A 20,310-nucleotide genomic window follows, 5' to 3' on the forward strand; every position below is an offset into this window, starting at 1 on the left:
TCACAACAAACGGAGTTAGCAGATAAGGGCGCATTCATACAACAAGCTGCAAAATCTACAACATGCAAATTAGACGCTAAATTGGCAACAGAAGAATGCGACAAGAGGTAATCTTCTCCCTTCCAGCGTTAGGCTCGGTTACATTCTTCTTTACCTCTCCTGTGGAGGAGATTGGGGTGCGCCTCAAACCATGAATCGATTAAGGTTCTTACACGAAGCGACTCACGACTGACAAACTTAGCAGAGGAACTTAACCTACATATATTGGATGATAGTAACAACAGGAGGCAACAACAATGCGACAACAACATGCAACAACAAAAACAACAACAACAATATAGGGATCAAACAAACACGTACGCTTACCGACGCCGCCCGCTGTCGTACCAGAAACAAAGAGGTAAGTTTTAACATTTAAGAAGAAATTTATTAATAAATTACAAAGAAGAATATTATGACAGTTAAATACAAGTACACGGTACAACGCATTCAATAACACAATTATACATAATAGTAACACTTATGTAGCTCATTTAAAAAAGAGATCCCTCATAGGAGTTAGTCCGCCAAAGTGCATTTTTTTGAGAAATTTTCATGTTTTGTTATGTACTATAAAGTATTTATAAACAAACAAGAATGTTAAATTTATTTCTTTATGTTATAAACACATAATACCTTACAATAATTAAACATAACTATATGTATGCATAAATAAAATCACATTTCTCTCCCGGAAGGGTAGGCACCGACTAAATTTTTCCACTTTTAGTTTGGTTTTTCACTCAAAAGCCTGACGAGGGGGGATAAAAAAGTCATCATTTCATTTTATTAATAAAAACCTAAATATAAATTGGTACTCAATTAAATGTGTCTCATTAATACATGTGCTATTTACATGCTACAAAATCCAAAAGACCAAAAATTCTGTGGTATATATTAAAAAAACTAATAAAAACAACAATAACAATATAAAATGTACAATATTGACAAGATAAAAATCACATTGCACAATACCGCTTTTTAATTCCGTTTCGTTATCACAAAACGAGTGGATTCGTCAAAACAATTTAATTTACCAGTTAAAGGTTAAAAGTGACAGTTGTAATTAATCAAATTGTTTAGTAATCGTCGGGTATTATCGTGTAATATTGAATTTTTATCATGAAGAGCGATCCGCGTGTAAAGGAGCCGTTTCACTTGTAGCTAGTAATAAATGAATAAAAAATCATGTGGAAAATCCGGGAAATTCTTCTCTCTCTCTCTAATATTTAAATAATACGATTTTAATAATATATCTTTTAAATATACAATAATGAATATTTCTTTATTCCTATATAGTTTAACCTAAATCTTTTGACATAAACGATAAATTGTTGAAATATATAATTTAATTCTTAATTCACAAATGCGAAAGACTGTCTGAATATGATGAAATAATTTTTATAGTCTACTTAATTAAAGGAGGTCTAAATATATGTAGAATATATCAAACGTAGAATACTTTTTTATGATGGTTCCCTCGGGTACCAAATATTGAACAGAAGCTTGTCTAGTAATAAAAAGATTTGATACAACATGATCGTATCAGTGTAACTATACCTTAATCGCAGCTTACCGCCTATTAACCTACATTGATAATTACGATATTGTTTTAATGGTAATTAATAACGATTCCAAGTAATGACTCGCCTTGTATCTTTTAGTAAGCGATAACCATAATCATTGATATTGGCCACTTAGTTGCATTTTTAAATGTAGTTTTTATATACTTCCATGCTAAGTTCATGTAGCCCTTGATAAATTATTGATAAAAATTATATATTTATGGGCCAACACTTGCATGTTAAGACGTTCGCAAGTTCAAACAAGTAACAGAAAAATATACATACATAAAACAAGATTTATTTCTAAGTCTTGTTGTGTCTGATCAGATTTCATTAAGAGTTAATTAATATTAATAGTCTTGTTCCTCTTACTTCTTCACTACCGTATCCCACATCCCACTTCATCATAACAAACAGTAGAATAAGTTTTACTTTTAATTGAACCAGTAGTGACAAAGAATTAGTTGACTAATGATTTGAAAAAAAAATGATATCAAATAAATAAAAAAGAAGTTGAAGAAGAAGTAGATTTGTAAGTTAGTTCTATTAATAAAATTAATAATGATACAACTCTCTTCATGCAAGCTCAGCGGTTTCGGGTACTTTTGACTGTTTTTGATCTGACCCTTTACCAGGACGTCGTGAAGAGAGTTATGAATGTGAATGAAGCGAAGGAAAGCATTCAGAGATCGTGGCAAGTGGAAAGAGGTAGTCTCAGCCTACCCCTCCGGGAAAGAGGCGTGATTTTATGTATGTATGTATACCTAATGATACAATAATTGAAAATGATACCGAAATAGGTTGAAAATGAGCACAGGAAACAGACGATGCGCCGGAGACACCGTTGGAAGTGACATTCAATTTCCTAGCCGATGTGGGTCAATGCCGGCGACCGCAGAGCTGAGGTCTGGGTAATGACATCCCTTAGTAGTCTGGGCCAACAGCCTTGAATATATTGAAAAGCCAGGTTCAGCTGCACGGCTGAATGATGAAACATATGTATGAACATATGTACATACATATGGTCACGTCTAAAACCCTTGTGGGGTAGACAGAGCCAACAATCTTGAAAAGACTGATCGGCCACGTTCAGCTATTTGGCTTATTGACAGAATTGAGATTCAAATAGTGACAGGTTGCTAGCCCATCGCCTAAAAAAGAACCCCAAGTTTGTAAGTCTATCCCTTAGTCGCCTTTTACGACATCCATGGGAAAGAGATGGAGTGGTCCCATTCTTTTTTGTATTGGTGCCGGGAACCACACGGCACATAGTAGACATCTTTGTAGTCCATCGCCTAAAATAATAATTCCAAGTTTGTAAGCCTCTCCCTTGATTTGCTTTTACAATGCGCACGGGTAGAGAGAGAGAAGCAGCCGGCACACGCAATGTTTTATCTTCGCTACCAGGCCAGCATTAAAGGCACCATTGAACGTGACATTCGATTTCCTGGCCGATGTGGGCCAATGCCAGCCACCGCAGAGCTGCGGTCTCGGTAATGACATACCACGGGGCTGGAGACGTGAACGGCAACTTGCAAAATGACGAAAATGTGGGTGTAAATGTTGCAGCTACAGTTACCCGCAAACTTTGTGAAAACAGAATATAAAACGATAAAGCTTATCAAGGCATAAATGTAAGAGCGCTATCAAATATTTAGCACCCTTCTGCTATTGCTCTAGACTGCAATGTACCACAGATGTGATTTTTTATGGGGATGAGTGAGATAAATATTCTAACAATGAATTTTTAATAAAAGAAAATACATACATACATATGGTCACGTCTATATCCCTTGCGGGGTAGACAGAGCCACCAATCCTGAAAAGACTGAATGGCCACGTTCAGCTATTTGGCTTAATGATAGAATTGAGATTCATATAGTGACAGGTTGCTAGCCCATCGCCTAAAAAAGAATCCCAAGTTTGTAAGCCTATCCCTCAGTCGCCTTTTACGACATCCATGGGAAAGAGATGGAGTGGTCCTATTCTTTTTTGTATTGGTGCCGGGAACCACACGACAACAGAACATAAAACGATAAAGCTTATCAAGGCATAAATTTAAGAGCGCCATCAAATATTTAGCACCCTTCTGCTATTGCTCGGGACTGCAATGTACCACAGATGTGATTTTTTATGGGGATGAGTGAGAAAAATATTCTAACAATGAATTTTTAATAAAAGAAAATAGCGTGTGGAATTTCTGTTTTAAAGATAAAACTAAGGTTGAATCGGACAATTCTTCTAAATATGACAACAAAATCATTGATACTCACGTATCTGATGACATTGCAAAGGAAAATTTTTGTTACATTTGCACGTGCTGCTGCTGCTATAGTTTCTTCCAAGATCTAGATAAGATAATCGGAAATGGTGCACTAGATAGGTGACCACTGACTATCAGACTTGTGAGATATGATCGTTGTAATCGATAGTATATTAAATGATACCTACATTGGTTCAATAGATGATGCGTGAAGAGGCAACGAACAAAATTTTATCGATCAGTCATCAAATCGTACTGAAAATTTCTGCGGTTAATTACAATTCAATATAGATGTTTCTCAAAATTTACATATAATCACGTCCATATCCCTTGCGGGGTAGACAGAGCCAACAATATTAAAAAGACTGATAGGCCACGTTTAGCTGTTTGGCTTAATGATAGAATTGAGATTCAGATAGTGACTAGTTGCTAGGCTGTCGCCTAAAAGAAGGATCCCAAGTTAAATCAATCTCAAAATTTATTTATTTATTTAAACTTTATGCACGTAAAATGTACATACAACTGGTGGACTTAATTCCACAAGGCATTCTCTACCAGTCGAACCTTTGGACCAAAATCTGTATGTTTTAATTTGTTCTCAATCAATATCCTGATACACAAATATAGTTAATTCAAACACACATCACCCGTTCAATTGTAAAAGTAAATTAAATAGATTGAGCATAACCACATTTACCATTTAAAAACCTCGGCAGATAGTAAATTAAGCCCGCGGACGTTTGGTGGCAGCTGGAGCGGGAATTACCGGCGATTTGACTAATGACTGGAGTGGAGTGGGGGGAGGGGGGCGCTAAATACTTTCAGTTACCCTCCAAACAGTTTTCAAGGACTTTTTCAGATTAATCATGGTTTTAACTTATTTTCAGGGGCCATTATTGCAAGAGCAGATGCTCATTTTCAAGTTTGATGTATGTAAACCTTCGTTTCTCATTTCTCGACTAAATGCAGCAGAGTGCTTACGCTCTTCATACAGTCTAATGTAAATGTATTCACCCTTGTTGCACGTTCCTGTTATGCAAAACATGTCTATCACATTTTAAAAGACAAGATTGTGTATTCTTTCCCTAGACTCTTTGAACGAACACAATTTTTACTTTCGAAACTTTATTATCACCAACCAGTTCTGATGGTGTATGTGTATGTACTGCGATATCCTAATCTTGTATATCAGAAAAGTCTTACAGTCCTCAAAATTGATCTTAAGATAAATAAACTGCATCAATTCAACCATTTTTTTGTCAACTCCGAGACAAAATATTCCATTGCCGGCGAAATGCTAAATTTATGAAGAATTTCAAATTACATAATGCTCAGGGACTTAGCCGCACGAAATATGTTAATGACGGTTGGGGAATAACCCAGTCCGGTCTTTCCGGGTTTACCCCAAGCCGAGGAAGCGCCGGTTTTCACGGGACACTGCCCCGACCCCTATTATGATATAAGGAGGGATGGGGCGACCGTAGTAACGTTGGACGATAAACGTTACTTGATGTCTTAAATTTAACTTGTGTTTTAAATAGTTTAAGCAAAAAAATCTTGGATCAAATAAAAAAAATCATGGTACATTCTTGCTGTAAATTGTAGTGTTCAATTGACAAATTAAAATAATACCACAGATTGTTTTCGAGAATGACAAAAGTTGAATTGCCAACCTTTGTGAAAACATAACGACAGAGAATTGAACTGGGAACACACAAACATAAGAGAGAATCCTTGCGAAAATCAAATATCTAAACTAATCATTACATTCCGTATCATAGTACTGCCGAAGACAATTTATTTGACAGAGACGGAACAGTCTCGTGTTATCTCCGATCAAGCAATTTGCATATTGAACCGCAAAAGGTTGAGAGTCGAGCGGCAAACGAGTGCATTGAAGAAAGTCAGCATAGAATCTGTGCTATCGTTACAATGTCATGGGAACACGCCAGTACGAAATATGCAGGTATTGGTGGCGTGATGTTGCCGGCTACAAGTGTTGAACAATTTGTTTTTAGAGACGAATTGAGAACTAAGGTTTAGACAGTTGACATCTTTGAATCTATATTCATTCCTATTCTTTATATAAAATATCATGAAAATGTTAACATAACATAAAATCACGCCTTCTTCCCGGAGGGGTACTTGCCACGATCTCTGCATACTTCCTTCCTTTCATCCACATTCATTTTCGGGTACTCTTGACCTGACCCTTTGCCATGACGTCCTTAATTTGATCAAGATACGTTCGTCTAGGCCATCCCACTCCGACCTTTCCTTCTACACTCCTTGTATACCTTGTATACCCGAATGCATTTTCGGGTTGGTTTTAGATTAAGAACTCTGTTAAAGACAACATTGTATATGCTTACTAACAATTAAGTAACTACATATAAATATTTTATTTATAACTATCGACCCGGACTGGCTTAGCACTGGTAGCATTTATAGATATAAACCTTCCTCAAAAAATCACCTTTCCAACATTTCAATCAGGAACAAAATATACATATGTAATAACAAAAATCATTGAGAAATAACGAAAATGTTAAGATTTCAATTTTATATCACCAAAGTAGTTTTTTTTTTCTTTTTTAATTACATTTAATCAATGAGTAAATAATGTTAGTATCTGCAAGTCATAAACCATATATCTCAATGACAGACAACATTTTTTCACGTCACAAAACGAGTACTTACAGAATACTTTGACGTTATATAACACAGGTGACATGTATGTGGGACACCAGACTAGCTTTCCTGCGGCCTCCCAGACATGCAGTTATGTGAGGTGATTATGAGAGCTGTTAGACATAGTGAATGTTTTTATGATGGCTGGGATCACTTTCTGGTATTTTGCTATAGAATTTGGCCTTTTTCAAATGTACATACATACATAAAATTACGCCTCTTTCCCGGAGGGGTAGGCAGAGGCTACCTCTTTCCACTTGCCACGATCTCTGCATACTTCCTTCGTTTCATCCACATTCATAACTCTCTTCATGCAAGCTCGGCGGTTTCGGGTACTTTTGACTTGACCCTTTACCCTTTCAAATGTATTTTAACCATATTGTCTATTTTTGATGTAATGAAAAGGCCGGATGAAGTTTTGGAAAAGTTGTTTATGTATTATTACTTTGATCAAATCGTAGACATCCTAAAGGAAGCATCACCTTAAGTAAACGTGGACTTTTAACGTTTTTAGCGAAAAGATGTAGTCTCTGTCTACTCTACCGGGAAAGGACGTGATTTTCTGTATGTACTAGCTTTTGGGAATTTCCAGGATTAATTTATAGCCTATTTTATTCCTAACGATCTATTCTATCCTTGTACCAAATTTCATCAAAATCCGTTTAGTTTTTTTTATTATTTACCTATTCGTTACAAACATACAAATCTTTTCGCTCTATTATTTAGTCCGGATAACAAATGAGGTGTCATTCGCATAATGTTGAGATTACCTCGCTGTTACGCGTACCATTTCATGTAATGGTTTTACGAAGGCTGTCAACAGACGATATACATACATATAAACGATATGGAACGCGACGTTATCGCTACGTGATAACGTCAAACGTGACGTTCTTATCAATTGTACGAATTGGAGAAAAGTGGCGAGATGAGTTTTCTAGTATATTAAAAAAAATCCAAGTTTATGGAAAAAGAGACGCTAGGAAAATTTAATCTGGCAGACTGGCCTAGTTTTGATGAGTTCAGAAGTTTTCTACAATAACTATTTAATACTACTTCTGTTATTACCTATGTCATTTTTTTTTTAAATAAAGTATTACGTGTATTTCTCGGCACTAATACAAAAAAGCATTGGATCTCTCCATCTCTTTCCCATGGCTATCGTAAAAGGCGACTACGGTATAGGCTTAGAAACTTGCGATTTCTGTTTTTTTTAAGGCAATGGGCTAGTAACCTGTCACTATTTGAATCTCAATTCTATCATTAAGCCAAATAGCTGAACGTGGCATATCAGTCTTTTCAAGACTTTTGGCTCTGTCTATCCCACAAGGGACATAGACGTGACCATATGTAGTTACAAACAAACTTTTATTGAACGGGAGTGAGGTTCAATAAAAGTTTGTTGTTTGGGTAACCACAACATACGTTTTAAGTATCTTATTACCTCAGTAACCCAACACGTATGGCACCCGAGCGGGATGCAACTTTTATGTTTCTCATTGTTCCAATACAATCGATAGTTAACATCGACAATAACTATTGTTTATCAGTATGCCGACGTTCCTGTGCGAATATGATAAGTTCATTACTAATCTAGTGCCGTGTGGTTTCCGGCGCCAATAGAAAAAATAATAGTACCACTCCATCTCCTTTCCATGGACGTCGTAAAAGGCGACTAAGGGATAGGCTTAGAAACTTGCGATTCTTATTTTAGGCGATGGGCTAGCGACCTGTCACTATATGAATAATAATATTTCAATTTTATTATAAAACCAAACAGCTGAACGTAGCCTATCAGTCTTTTCAAGACTTTTGGCTCCGTCTACCCCGCAAAGGATATAGACGTGATTATTATATGTATGTATGTATACCTACGTAAGCCAAATGTATGCTTTATCCTGTTTACACTGTGTACACATAGGTACCAACCAAGCTTAAAACGACACATTGTCTAATGACGGATTTTAGGCAATTTGAAACCAAGGTGCGAGCGAATGTTATTTTAAAACATTTTCAAAACTTAATTGAAACCCCATATAAAACAAAAAAAAAAGAACGACAGGAAAAAATCAGGAATCGAAATCGGATTATCCCCCGATGAGATTGTAAGCCGCCACCACCAACACCCATGGCTTTGCAAAACACGCACCCCTGTTTAGATGAAAGTTTTCGTAAAATACAGTATATAAGGGTTGAAAGTAGTAGGTAATATACGAGATAAGGGTAACAGTAGGTACTATTGCGTTTTGGTAAATAAATCTCTTTAATTTTTTATTTATTTATTTAAGTACACAAAATTATATACAGGAGCATTTATAACAGTGATTCTAGTACAAAGGTGTTTCAAAAGAGATCTCTTCCAGTAGACCAATGAGAGGAGAGATGAATTTTGGAGCGGTTTTAATGATTGAGGGATGTGGGAGTCACAAGATAAATAAAAACAATGCATAAAATTAACATACAACTTGTTTATATGTTAATTTTATGCATTGTTTTTATATATACATATAGCCCTTTCTGTAACAACTACGTAGTAGGTACATAGAATAGAATTTTAATAAATAAAAAAATAACCTTTTAAACGGACATTTAGTATCCAATATCTGTGTCGCACTCTCAACAAATCAATTATTTGCAATAGTTTCCTATTACTCACAAGGCAAAGAAAGCGTAAAGAGCTGACTTAAATCAAACAAACATATAAATTCGCATTAGCTTTAATAAAGTCGGGATCAAAGTTAAAAAGGTAGAATTGGAAATAACGTAACGATCTATATACGTATTAGAACTCAGACATAATAAGATACAATTTATCATAGTCCGTTGATAATCTTGAAAAGCATATATAAATAACACCAATTACTCATAATACGATATCGTATACGAATGATCGGAATCTCGTTAAAAGGGAACGCAATTTTACAATCGATTAATCATTCGATTGACGATGCGATCCGTTACGAACGCTCTGCGATTAGGAAAAATTTAGGGTGAATTTTCATTCACATTCGTTTATTTCAACTCACAAGTTTGAAGCTGTTAGATAAAAAGACAAATAAAAGTGAAGCCCATATAGACACGTCGTAGACAGGGGTAGACAGAACCAAAAGTCTTGAAAAGACTGATTCTGTCTACCCCGCCACGTTTAGATGTATAGCCTCATAATAGAGTACTTACACATAACATTATATTACAATCTGTGTTATTTGTTTTAATCTTATGGTGCAATAAAGGGTTTTACCTATCTATCTACTGGTATGTTTTATCTGGACATTAAAAAAAATATTTCAACCAGATAACCTTGGAATTTAAATTCCATCCATACATTCGTTTCGGTGATTCCCCGACTCCCGACAAAGGGCACAGCTGCGCGGTTCCCCTCAGTACCCCATAAAAGAAGGGTTCAGACTGTCGAACTTGAGACTTATATACTATTGAAGATTCCCAAGGACTTTTTGCGTTACACGTGCTCGACTATCAACATGCTACGAATTTAGATGGGTCATTAAAACCGCCTAAATAGCTAAACGTGGCCATACAGGCTTTTCAAGACTGTTGGCTCTGTCTACCCCGCAAGGGATATAGACGAGACCATATGTATGTATGTATTAAAACCGCCTGTATAAAAAAGCGCATTTATTGAAAGTTTGGGTGCGATTGAGCACATTCTGGTGGTGAGTAAGGAAAGGTCTCTTATTAACTCTTGCTCTGAAAACCCCGTAATCAAAGTATTAAAGTTTAGTTACGTTTTTGAACGAAAGTTTTAGTTCCTAAGTTGGTCACCGGCGCCATTTTTTCGTTACCAGAGAACGCGATATTGAATGATTGTCATTGTTTAGTTGTACTTAATAAATAAAAGTTTTCTTGAAGAAATCTAGCAGTTTATTGATATTAAAAGCCTAAACTAAAATCAAACAAAGATCATGAAATAACTACGTTTCACTGAATAGTAGGTGAACGCGCCGAGGGTCTAGTAGGTCGGTCTGAATAAAACTCTAGGTTTTCGGATGTTCAAGGCGTCTTGGTTTCGTCGTCGTCTTACGTCAAAATTCGATTGTCCTTTCATTTTCATATGTCAGTCAGTTTTGTTCATCTAAAAGTTCAGTCCAAGTGTCTGTCTCTCCATGGAGGCTGAACAGCCGCTACAGTAGGTATCGCCGTCGGTATAGGAAAAAGTGACGCTGGAAAGATGAAATGTGGTAGACTGGCCTGGTCTTGAGGAGTTCAGGAGTAAGGATACTAATTTTCTACAATTATTACTTTCGATTTAGTACTTTTTTATTTCTTGTAGCTGTATATTTTTTTCCAAATAAAGATATTACAAACAAACTTTTATTGAAGAAAATACCCACGGGAGTGAGGTCCTGGGCAAAAAGAAAGATTCACAGTACAGATAAAGTTGCTAAAGAAAATTTCCCTTACCCCATCTAACTGTTACATATATTTTTTACAAGCTGTATGTGTAATGTCCAACTACAAGTTTTGGTTCACTGGGCCAACAAAGAGTTCCGTCTCATTAATACGAAACAATCAGTTTGTTCGGCCGTTCTTTGTGAGTTAATCAACCGTTGACCAAACGCCCCTCTGGTTTTCACAAAAGGGGGGAACGAGTCTATAGGTAATTCTATATAATAAGTGGTCAAAACAACGTTCATTTAATTATTTCGAAATTTGCCTAGATCAGGTATTGGTGATGAAGCGGTGAAATTATCAGATGGGCTCTTCTATACAGGTAAGGACGAAAGCGAGACTAATGCCAGGAGGATAATTAATGTGTCTAGATTATAACTATTGCCGTGTGGTGCCCGGCACTAATATAAAAAAGAATAGGAGCACTCCATCTCTTTCCCATCATTACGCCATACGTGGCCTGCCCGTCTTTAAAGACTTCTGGCTCTGTCTAACCCGCGAGGGACACAGACGTGATTATATGGATAGATGGATGGATTATAACTAGATGTACTTCAAAAGAGGATATTGGGGTTCCGGTACCGAAAAAATGTGTAAATATTATTAGTAAACGTAGAGGAGAGACAATCGTTCATAAATCCTCACAATCTTTCAGGTTATAACATTTTTACTGTCTCAAACAAAAGAGAAATAAAAAAGAAACAGCACGAAGGCGATAAGATAATGTTGGGCTTAGTTAATAAGTACAATTACAGTTACATAATAAGTGATATGTGTGAAACAATGTGTGACAGGTCTTCGGTGGCCGGACTAATTGTGGGGTTTTTTTAATAATTGTACAGTATTCAGTTGGGAAGAATGAAGTGAATGTCCATTTTGCTGAAATTTTCTTCAAGGTCGTTAGAGATTAGTGTGTTCGTGTGCGTGTTAAAATACTTGGGATTATTTTCATGCGATGCGAAAGTATCCTGCCAATATACATACATACATACATAAAATCACGCCTCTTTCCCGGAGGGGTAGGCAGAGACTACCTCTTTCCACTTGCCACGATCTCTGCATAATCAGCCATAAATGCCTGCCAATATCTAAATTGAAATTTCATCATTAGGACACCCAACCCAACCGAACGTGACCTTTCAGTCTTTTCGAGACTAAACGCACTGATTTGTACCCAATAAGAGATAAAGACTTAACGTCGTCAAAGAAAATATGCGTGCTAATGGTCCGAAAATGACGAGGCCGCAGACCAGACAAAATAAAAAGATAAATATAGGAAAGTGGACCTCGGGCCCTGCAGCACTGTGGTATAGGGTGCCAAAGGGAATGCGCAAAGACATGAGAGAGAGAAAAAATATAACATTTCGAAGTCTGATTCACATCCTCTCAACATGAATCAACCTTACAAGTATCCTGTCACTATAGCTCCTTTCGCTGCTCATTATCACTCTTAACAACACATCGCTCTCATTTCCACAGCAGCGTTCATTCGTCCAGTAATGAATTGGGTGCTTAAGCATGTAATGTTAGACATCACCGATCTCAATGCATATAAAACAAACATCACCAAAGCAGTGTAAACATCAGGCACGCACGATCCGCCTGTCCATACACTCGAATAATAAGAAAGGAAGCCATTATGGTAACGGACAATACAACTGGAGAGCCGTGACTGGTCTACTGAGTTTGAATGGTTTGTATGACACTCAAAGACGACCATTGAATACCATTTAAAGAGCGCTATTAATATGCTGATTCGATTAAATAGATGAAATTTGTCTTGTTGATTCTGGCAGAAAAGAAATTGATCTAAGTTAGTCCTGTGGATATTAAAATAGAAGAAATGCGAGTCGATTTAGAGAATAAGGATTCACCTTGTGCAAAAATCAAGATCTAAGTTAGGTTAGGTTCACCTGTTAACAGGATGCGGAGTTTCATGCAAGTTGAAGGACGCAATCGTGATAAAAGTCAGGAGGAGATGAGCGTAGGTAATGTTTAACATGAGAAAGATATGGGAGTGGTCCTATTTTAAACTAGCGAGAACCACATAGTAGTCTTTATGTAAATAAATAAAATGGAAGAGTTCAGAAATAGAGCTCTCCAAACGATGACGTCACGAAACTATTTTCGTGCGGGCAGAAATACTTTCATTCTTAACAGACCATGTTTGATTGTAATAAATGCGGTATCGCTGAGAAAAGGATTTATCTATGTTGTTTCCTGCATGTAAAATATTTAAGAGATAGTTGAGTCTTGATTACTATCGTTTGGAGACAGATTCCTTAATCAGAGGGTATTGTTTCAAAATCAAATCAGTTGCAGTAGAAGTGGTATACAATCAATATTTACATATTTCCTGAGAATGATAGTTTGAAAATTCATCCGTGGATACTAAAGAGGTAAGTAGTCACCTCTGGGTGACGGGGGTCAGGCACCACTATAATTATCCTTCTCACTCATGACTCACTGATGGACCTTGGGTCCTCGCAACCGTGAACCCCCAAAAAAGATTATGCAACTTTAATTAACCCAAAAATTAGGTGTTTGCATAATACAAGATGGTGCTTTTATTTTCTTTAAAAATCAATTCATTAATCTAGTTGATAAGTACACTAATCACTTTGAAACGTTCTCTAGTGCCTTAATAAGGGTTAATGATGAAATCATCGTTTGTCAGCGATGCATTGGTGTCACGGCTGACCATCGTGACGGCTCGCTGCACGCGTGTTGACTTTACGTAGACAATAATAATCGTTATTTTACGAGATAATTCGTTCATTTGAATTGAATGCATTAAAATAAGAATATAAACACTCGTATTTATTGCTACTATAACATTGAAATTAACAAGATAAGACAACAACGGAAGGCCTGAACGTACCTTGATCAAATCGGAGACGTTCTAGCAAAGGTCAGGTCAAGAGTACCCAAAACCGACAAGCTTGCAAGAAGTGAGTTATGAATGTGGATGAAGCGAAAAAAGTATGCAGAGATCGTTGCAAATAAAAAGATGTGGTCTCTGTTCGGCAACGGGAAAGATAATGAACATCAATAGGATAATTATGATATATCACATATAGTTAATAGGTGAAATTGAATAAGTAATGTTTTCGACTCATGTTTAACACTGATGACCGATGCTGTTAGTGTAAGCCAGACAGTTGACTGTAGAATACTTTATCATTTTAAGAGTATGTCTCATTGTGTTTTACTGACCCAATAGCATTGATTAAAAAATTTATAATACGAGTATTTCTTTTTATGGTACTTGGCTTGAAATTCGATGACCAAAAGAGAAAAATTTTCAATATTCAATAATCTTAAAGGCATGCAACCGGCGACCTCATAAATTGGAATAAATTTGGTAAAATGACTATAACGAATCTAGCCCACAAAATCTGGGCTAAAAGCATGGTGGGGCAGTCTAGCAGGGTGTTATCGATCTTAGGTCAGTTCAGTTCAGGACTCGACCCACTTCGCCGTGTCGGAATTATTTACCACCAATCATATAAAATAGCATGTGTAGTTGAATATGGTGGCTATGACAATGTTGATCCATTCTTGTTTAAAGTCATTATTACTATTGGTACAAATTGCTAGATGTGACAAACAGGCCAGATTTTCTCGGCGCAAATTAGTCAGAAGATCGGAACTCAAAATAATCTAATAGGATTGGATAAAGAAAAAGATCAGTCATCATCCTTCGATGTTTTTGTATCGAAAGGAAGCTATGACCCCGATTCTTGAGATTCAAGACTTCTTGAAGATTTAGATTCAAGTAATTGGCTCCACCGCCTTCAAAAGGAAAATCTACTGCTAACTTGAGTGTCGTCTCTGGGGAAACGAGGCAGTTGTTTATACTCCAATCTGTATCAACATTTGTTACGCCATTTAGAATTTTAAATTTTTGTGCCCTAACTACATTGGTTTCAGTGCACTTAATGGTTTCCTGACAGTTTTGTTCTACATCACAAGAGCATCGGTTATATTCAACTACTTGATGTAGCCAAACTAGTACAATCATAATTATATAGCATAAAATGATATCCGAATCCTGTACCATAACTTCCTTACTTTCATTCAATGCTAATATAATATGGACTCATGAAATGTTCCCTTCATAATAGGGCCGAATATAATTTTGTTCGGTTGCTACAAGTTTCTACTAATTAACAAAGTTAATTTGAACTGACTATCCTATTAGTAGTTTGAAACAGAGTTGGGAACGATTACAACGATGACATTTAGTACAAAGACAGCTTTGTTCCCGTGGAAATTTTGACATCGTTGAACTTAATAATATACTTTTTATTTTCAAAATAGAATACAAAGTATCACTTAATGATGTCAACATAACTTAAGAATAATTATAATAAGGAAATACTACTAGAAATGTTGTAGATATGAAATTATCCATGACACATATTAATATTGACAGCCGACATAAACCTACAAGGCTAACAACGTGTAATTTTCTTTTCTTACATATTTAATTTTAATTCAACACGGATACATTTTCACATCGATTTTTCCACCGATACGAGTAATACCTACATGACTTAGGCGCAACACTTCTCTATATTTCTTAAAAGAAATTATGCAAGGATCGTGGAAAGATGAAGTTTTCGACTACCTACACCTTTAAGAAGAAGGCGTGATTTTATATAACTATTCATATAATCATGTCTAATCCCTTGTGGGGTAGACAGAGCAGTTTTGAAATACTGATAGGCCTCGTTCAGCTGTATGGCTTAATGATGATATCGAGGTTCAAAAGAGCTAGCCCATCGCGTAGGTACAACAAAAATCCTAAGTCGCCTTTGACGACATCCATGGAAAAGAGCTGGAGTGCTCCTATTCTAAATTACCGGGATCCACAGGCCTCTCAGTCTTCTCAAGATTACTCTGTCTACCCCGCAAGGGAAATAGACGTGATTATATGAATGTACGTACCAAACTATCGTCTGATTGTCCGGCAGCACAATGTTAGGAATTCGATGAATCAGAAACGGAACGGTTCTCATACCGACCCGAATACCGGCCTGCGTCATTCGACACATTCGTAGGTATATCTAAAACGGGGAATGTGCAGATTGTGCAGTCATCGACGGATCTGACAGTGATCTTTATTGCAAAAAGGAAACTGGATAGCATTGATGATATATAGCAATATGAGAAAGAAGTCTCATGACTACAGGTGTAAAGCTTAAAGAAAGCTCCAATTAACTAGTGATTTGTAATACTTGTTTTTGGAATAAATAAAATTTATTTATAATTACTAGCTGTGCCGGCAAACGTTATTTTCACATATAAATAATTTATAAGTAATTTCTTGTTGAAAAAAAAATTGGAAAGGGTTGACAACCCTTATCACTAAGAGGTATGTAAAATAGATGTTGGCCGATTCTCACACCTATTCAATATGCTCACAAAATTTCATAAGAATCGGTCAAGAGTTCCTCCGAAACGGTCAAGCCGTCAAGGAGTACGGGAACGAACATTGTGACACGAGAATTTTATATATAAGATTATGAATTTTTTACACCATTTTCAGGAGAATTTTATGATTTTTTTACCAGTGATATAATTATTTGGATACAAACGATAATGTTACGATACACCACTGAATTTCGGAGTAATCTGCACGTCAAACGTCAATCAGCAGATAACAGATGATAAAATATGATAACAAACTGTATATTCAAGAGGATACTCGTGTGAATGTGTTGTGGGTTTTTTTTTTCAAGAACATACAAAGTACATATATAAAAGAAAGTGCCGTATGGTTCGCGATACCAATAAAAATAAAGATTAGGACCACTCCATATCTTTCCCCATGGATGTCGTAAAAGGTGACTTAGGAATAGGGAGTTGGGATTCTTCTTTAACCCGGGGTCATTGAGGTTGGGTCAAAATAACCCGTCTTGTTTACAATTTATAATAACTTGGTAAGTACGTGCACGACGTTGCCGTTCTTTGCAGTAGCTGGAGCCAATACGGCACTCTAAACCTTTTTAATGCGAAATCAGTTCGGCGGCGACCGCGCTGGGAGCTACACGCGTGCAATTTGAAAAAAGGTAAATATGACCCGTCCTCACAATTGACGTAACAATTATGCGCCTTTGTTTACTGATTGATTTTTACTATTGTTTATTGATTCTTTGTGTATTATTGACTTATTTTTTTTGCTATTTGCCTAGAATTTTGCTAAAAATAAAAATTTTGTCAATAGGTACTTATTATAAAATACAATGAACCGAGAGAAGAGAGAAAATCAACGTATTATCGCAGTTTTAGAGGAGTCTGATACGGAGGACGACTTACCTGATAATGACGATGAAGAGGATCATGTTAGTGTTCGCAGTGAACCAAGTGATACAGAGCAAGAATGTTCGGACCATAGTTCGGATAGTAGTGATGACAATATCCCGCTCTCCGAAAGAAGAAAAGAAATACAAGCTAGACCAAACCGTGAGCCGTCGACGCAACAAGACCACCCAGTATCGCAGTCACGATATCTTGGCAAAGATGGCACTGTATGCCATGTTAAATATGTCTGGAATTAATGGGCTTATAATACATCGCATAAATAATAACACACCAAACGAGAAGCGACGCTTTTTGTGAAAAACTTAGGCCTTGCTCTAGTCAGTGAGCATTTGAAAATCCGCCAGAATGTGAATCGCTTGCCTCGGGAAATGCGCAAAAGAATCATGGAATTTGTTGGTGAATCATCAGAGGAGCCACCTGCAAAGATACCCAATTCCCGTAAAAGATGTCAAGTGTGTCCTGCAAAAAAAGATCGCAAAACAAAGCACACATGTCAAGCTTGCCATAAATTTATTTGTCCTGAACATATAGTATCTTTCTGTAGTGATTGCATTTACAATGAAGATTCTAATTAGTTTTGTTAACTTTTGTTCATAAGATATTAAAGTTAAGTTTATAAAAATGCCATTTGTAACCGAAAAGACTGGATATTAGTGTAGTAATGTCATTGAAATTCAAGAGATCTCTGTTTTGTTCCTATCTTTAAGAGTTTATGTAAGAGTTGATTATACCTAATAAAACATTACCTAATTATTATTATTATGTTTTATTAACGTAACTTAAATACCTTAGGACTAAAGTAATAACAGAAATAATAATAACACTTAATAATTTTAAAAATACCATGAGTTAAATATATGGGTAATGTTGACCCACCTCAACGTTCGCGTATCTGTTTTCTACCACAATGACGCCGGGTTAAGGCGATCGGCTAGCAACCTGTTACTATTTGAATTTCAATGCTATCATTAAGCCAAACAGCTGAATGTGGCCTATCTTTCACGACTGTTGGCTCTATCTACCCCGTAAGGGATATAGACGAGATAAAATGTATGTATGCAAAAGAAAGTTGTATTAGTTACACCATTCATAACTAAAGAGCGGCTGGTACGATCTTAATGATAGTTTTTAATGACAACTTGGAAATCCTTATTAATCATTTAATTAGACCATTTTAAACAATGAAAACAAGTTCGACTGGTGACAACAAAACAACTTTAATTCGTCAATATATATTTCTTAATACACATATCCCTGAAAACATTCAAAGTAAACGCAAGTTAACAGCGTATCTAGTATCAGTATAAACAACATACGGCCACACGCCTACACCGCAGACTGTGCGCGGCGTGGAGCACCGTAATTAACTTAGCCGTTGATAAATCCCCCCCCCCCTCCCCCCCCCCCCCCCCTCAAAATTAGGTTACCTCCAACCCCAAACCCCATATTAGATAGCTTAGCCCTCGGGATCTTTGGATAAACAAGTTTTATTGTTATACCGATGAACTTTTCTGATACAACGGAATTATTTATGTTTTCATCATAACTTCGATGAAACACAGTTTTCAGTCAGGTAATAAAAATTTAATATTAATAGTTAAAAATAGAAATATCCATGGTCTGATTGGACAATGACAAGTTGACTTGATTGTAGCAATCCCTCTCTCAATGTAATACATGTTGAGATTTTGATGTTTGAAGAACAGTAAGTATAGAAAATATTTTCATACATACATAAAATAAATAAATAAATATATACAGTACAACTTACACTGATTGAGTTAAACTCGAAGTAAGTTTACGCCTTTTTCCCGGAGGGTAGGCAGAGACTACATCATAATTTTCAATAAATAATTAGAAAATATTTCTTGTCATTTTACAATTAAGAGTACAATTTAATTAAACAAATTTTCACTACAGCAGTGTTATTTATAAGCCAAATCGTTCAAAATGTCTTGGCAAATCGAAAAGAATTCCAAAAATAGCTTCACATCCAATAAACAACAGGACTATTATTTAAATGCCTTACAAACATTACGTAATACACCCCTATAAAAACTTTTATTCAGCTCTAAATGGTGTAATTGCTGTATGAATAGAAAACAATTAAGAGACGCCTTCAAACTGCCACAACTCCGTATTCAGGCTGTAAAGTTTCCAGCCGGACGGTTCGAGTCAATATAGACTTATAAAACGTTAAAGTATAGAAGCTCCGCTCTATTGGCCGTGGACAAAGCGAGCTTAACAAACGTTGAATGCAATTGCATATTGGGATTATGCACGACACAATGTGGTAGAAATAAATACGGTTCTTGATATAAAACTTTGGGAAAATTATCTTTACGTAAAAAAAAAAATAACATTAAACATCTCTTTGATCGTGATCCACAAAATTTAACCTTTAGCTGTCGGGAGTCGCGTTAAAGACTCGGGTAACTTTAATAAAAAACCTGAAACTACATTATCATCTTCTACATCTTATCATGCGCGCGCATCATGATTTCACGAGGCGTTCGTCGCCAAACTATCTTGTGGTTTAATTGTATCAATATCTATCTATAAATATTTATTAATAATCCTATTTTCTTGTCTGTGATGTAGTGACAGATGCGCGCGAATCAGGAAATTACATGACATTCAATCTATCTTGCGGTTTAATTGTATCAATATTTTTAACTATAAATATACATATCTCGTAAATAAATAAATAAAACCCACTAACCTGGTCAGGACTCAGCGAGCTGTCACCACTGGCGTTCCTCTCCTGGTTCTGCGCCGTCCGCTCCTGCTTGCAGGCCGTGTGGTACTCCAGTCGCGTCCTCTCCACCTTCTGCAGGAGTTTGGCCCACGGCTTCTGCGCCTTTTTGAAAGCCTCGTCCATTTCCTTCCGTTCTTTCAGTTGTATCATTGACTGTGGACAAAAAGAAACCCATTTTTAATAAATAAAAACATGAAAAAGTAAACAAATGATACGTTCGTCGTATTTTACTCGTATTTAATAGAGAGAGATAA

The 20,310-nt window shown here is 36.3% G+C and overlaps 1 protein-coding gene across 5 annotated transcripts in view; it reads right to left on the minus strand.

Annotated features, from left to right (window-relative positions):
- LOC106136631 (protein kinase C and casein kinase substrate in neurons protein 1) overlaps positions 1–20,310 on the minus strand; it is a 100,118-nt gene that overhangs the window by 16,353 nt on the left and 63,455 nt on the right. For 3 of the 5 annotated variants that reach the window (XM_013337239.2, XM_013337240.2, XM_013337237.2), the window contains 2 exons: positions 20,021–20,209; positions 361–378 (listed from right to left, as the gene is read on the minus strand). In XM_013337239.2, the coding sequence (XP_013192693.1) occupies positions 361–378; positions 20,021–20,209 (207 nt within the window). The remainder of the gene's footprint in view (positions 1–360; positions 379–20,020; positions 20,210–20,310) is intronic. The other 2 variants (XM_060950215.1, XM_013337238.2) reach the window with 2 other exon arrangements.

Source organism: Amyelois transitella, chromosome 21, assembly GCF_032362555.1.
Source record: "Amyelois transitella isolate CPQ chromosome 21, ilAmyTran1.1, whole genome shotgun sequence".
NCBI classification, from domain to species: domain Eukaryota; kingdom Metazoa; phylum Arthropoda; class Insecta; order Lepidoptera; family Pyralidae; genus Amyelois; species Amyelois transitella.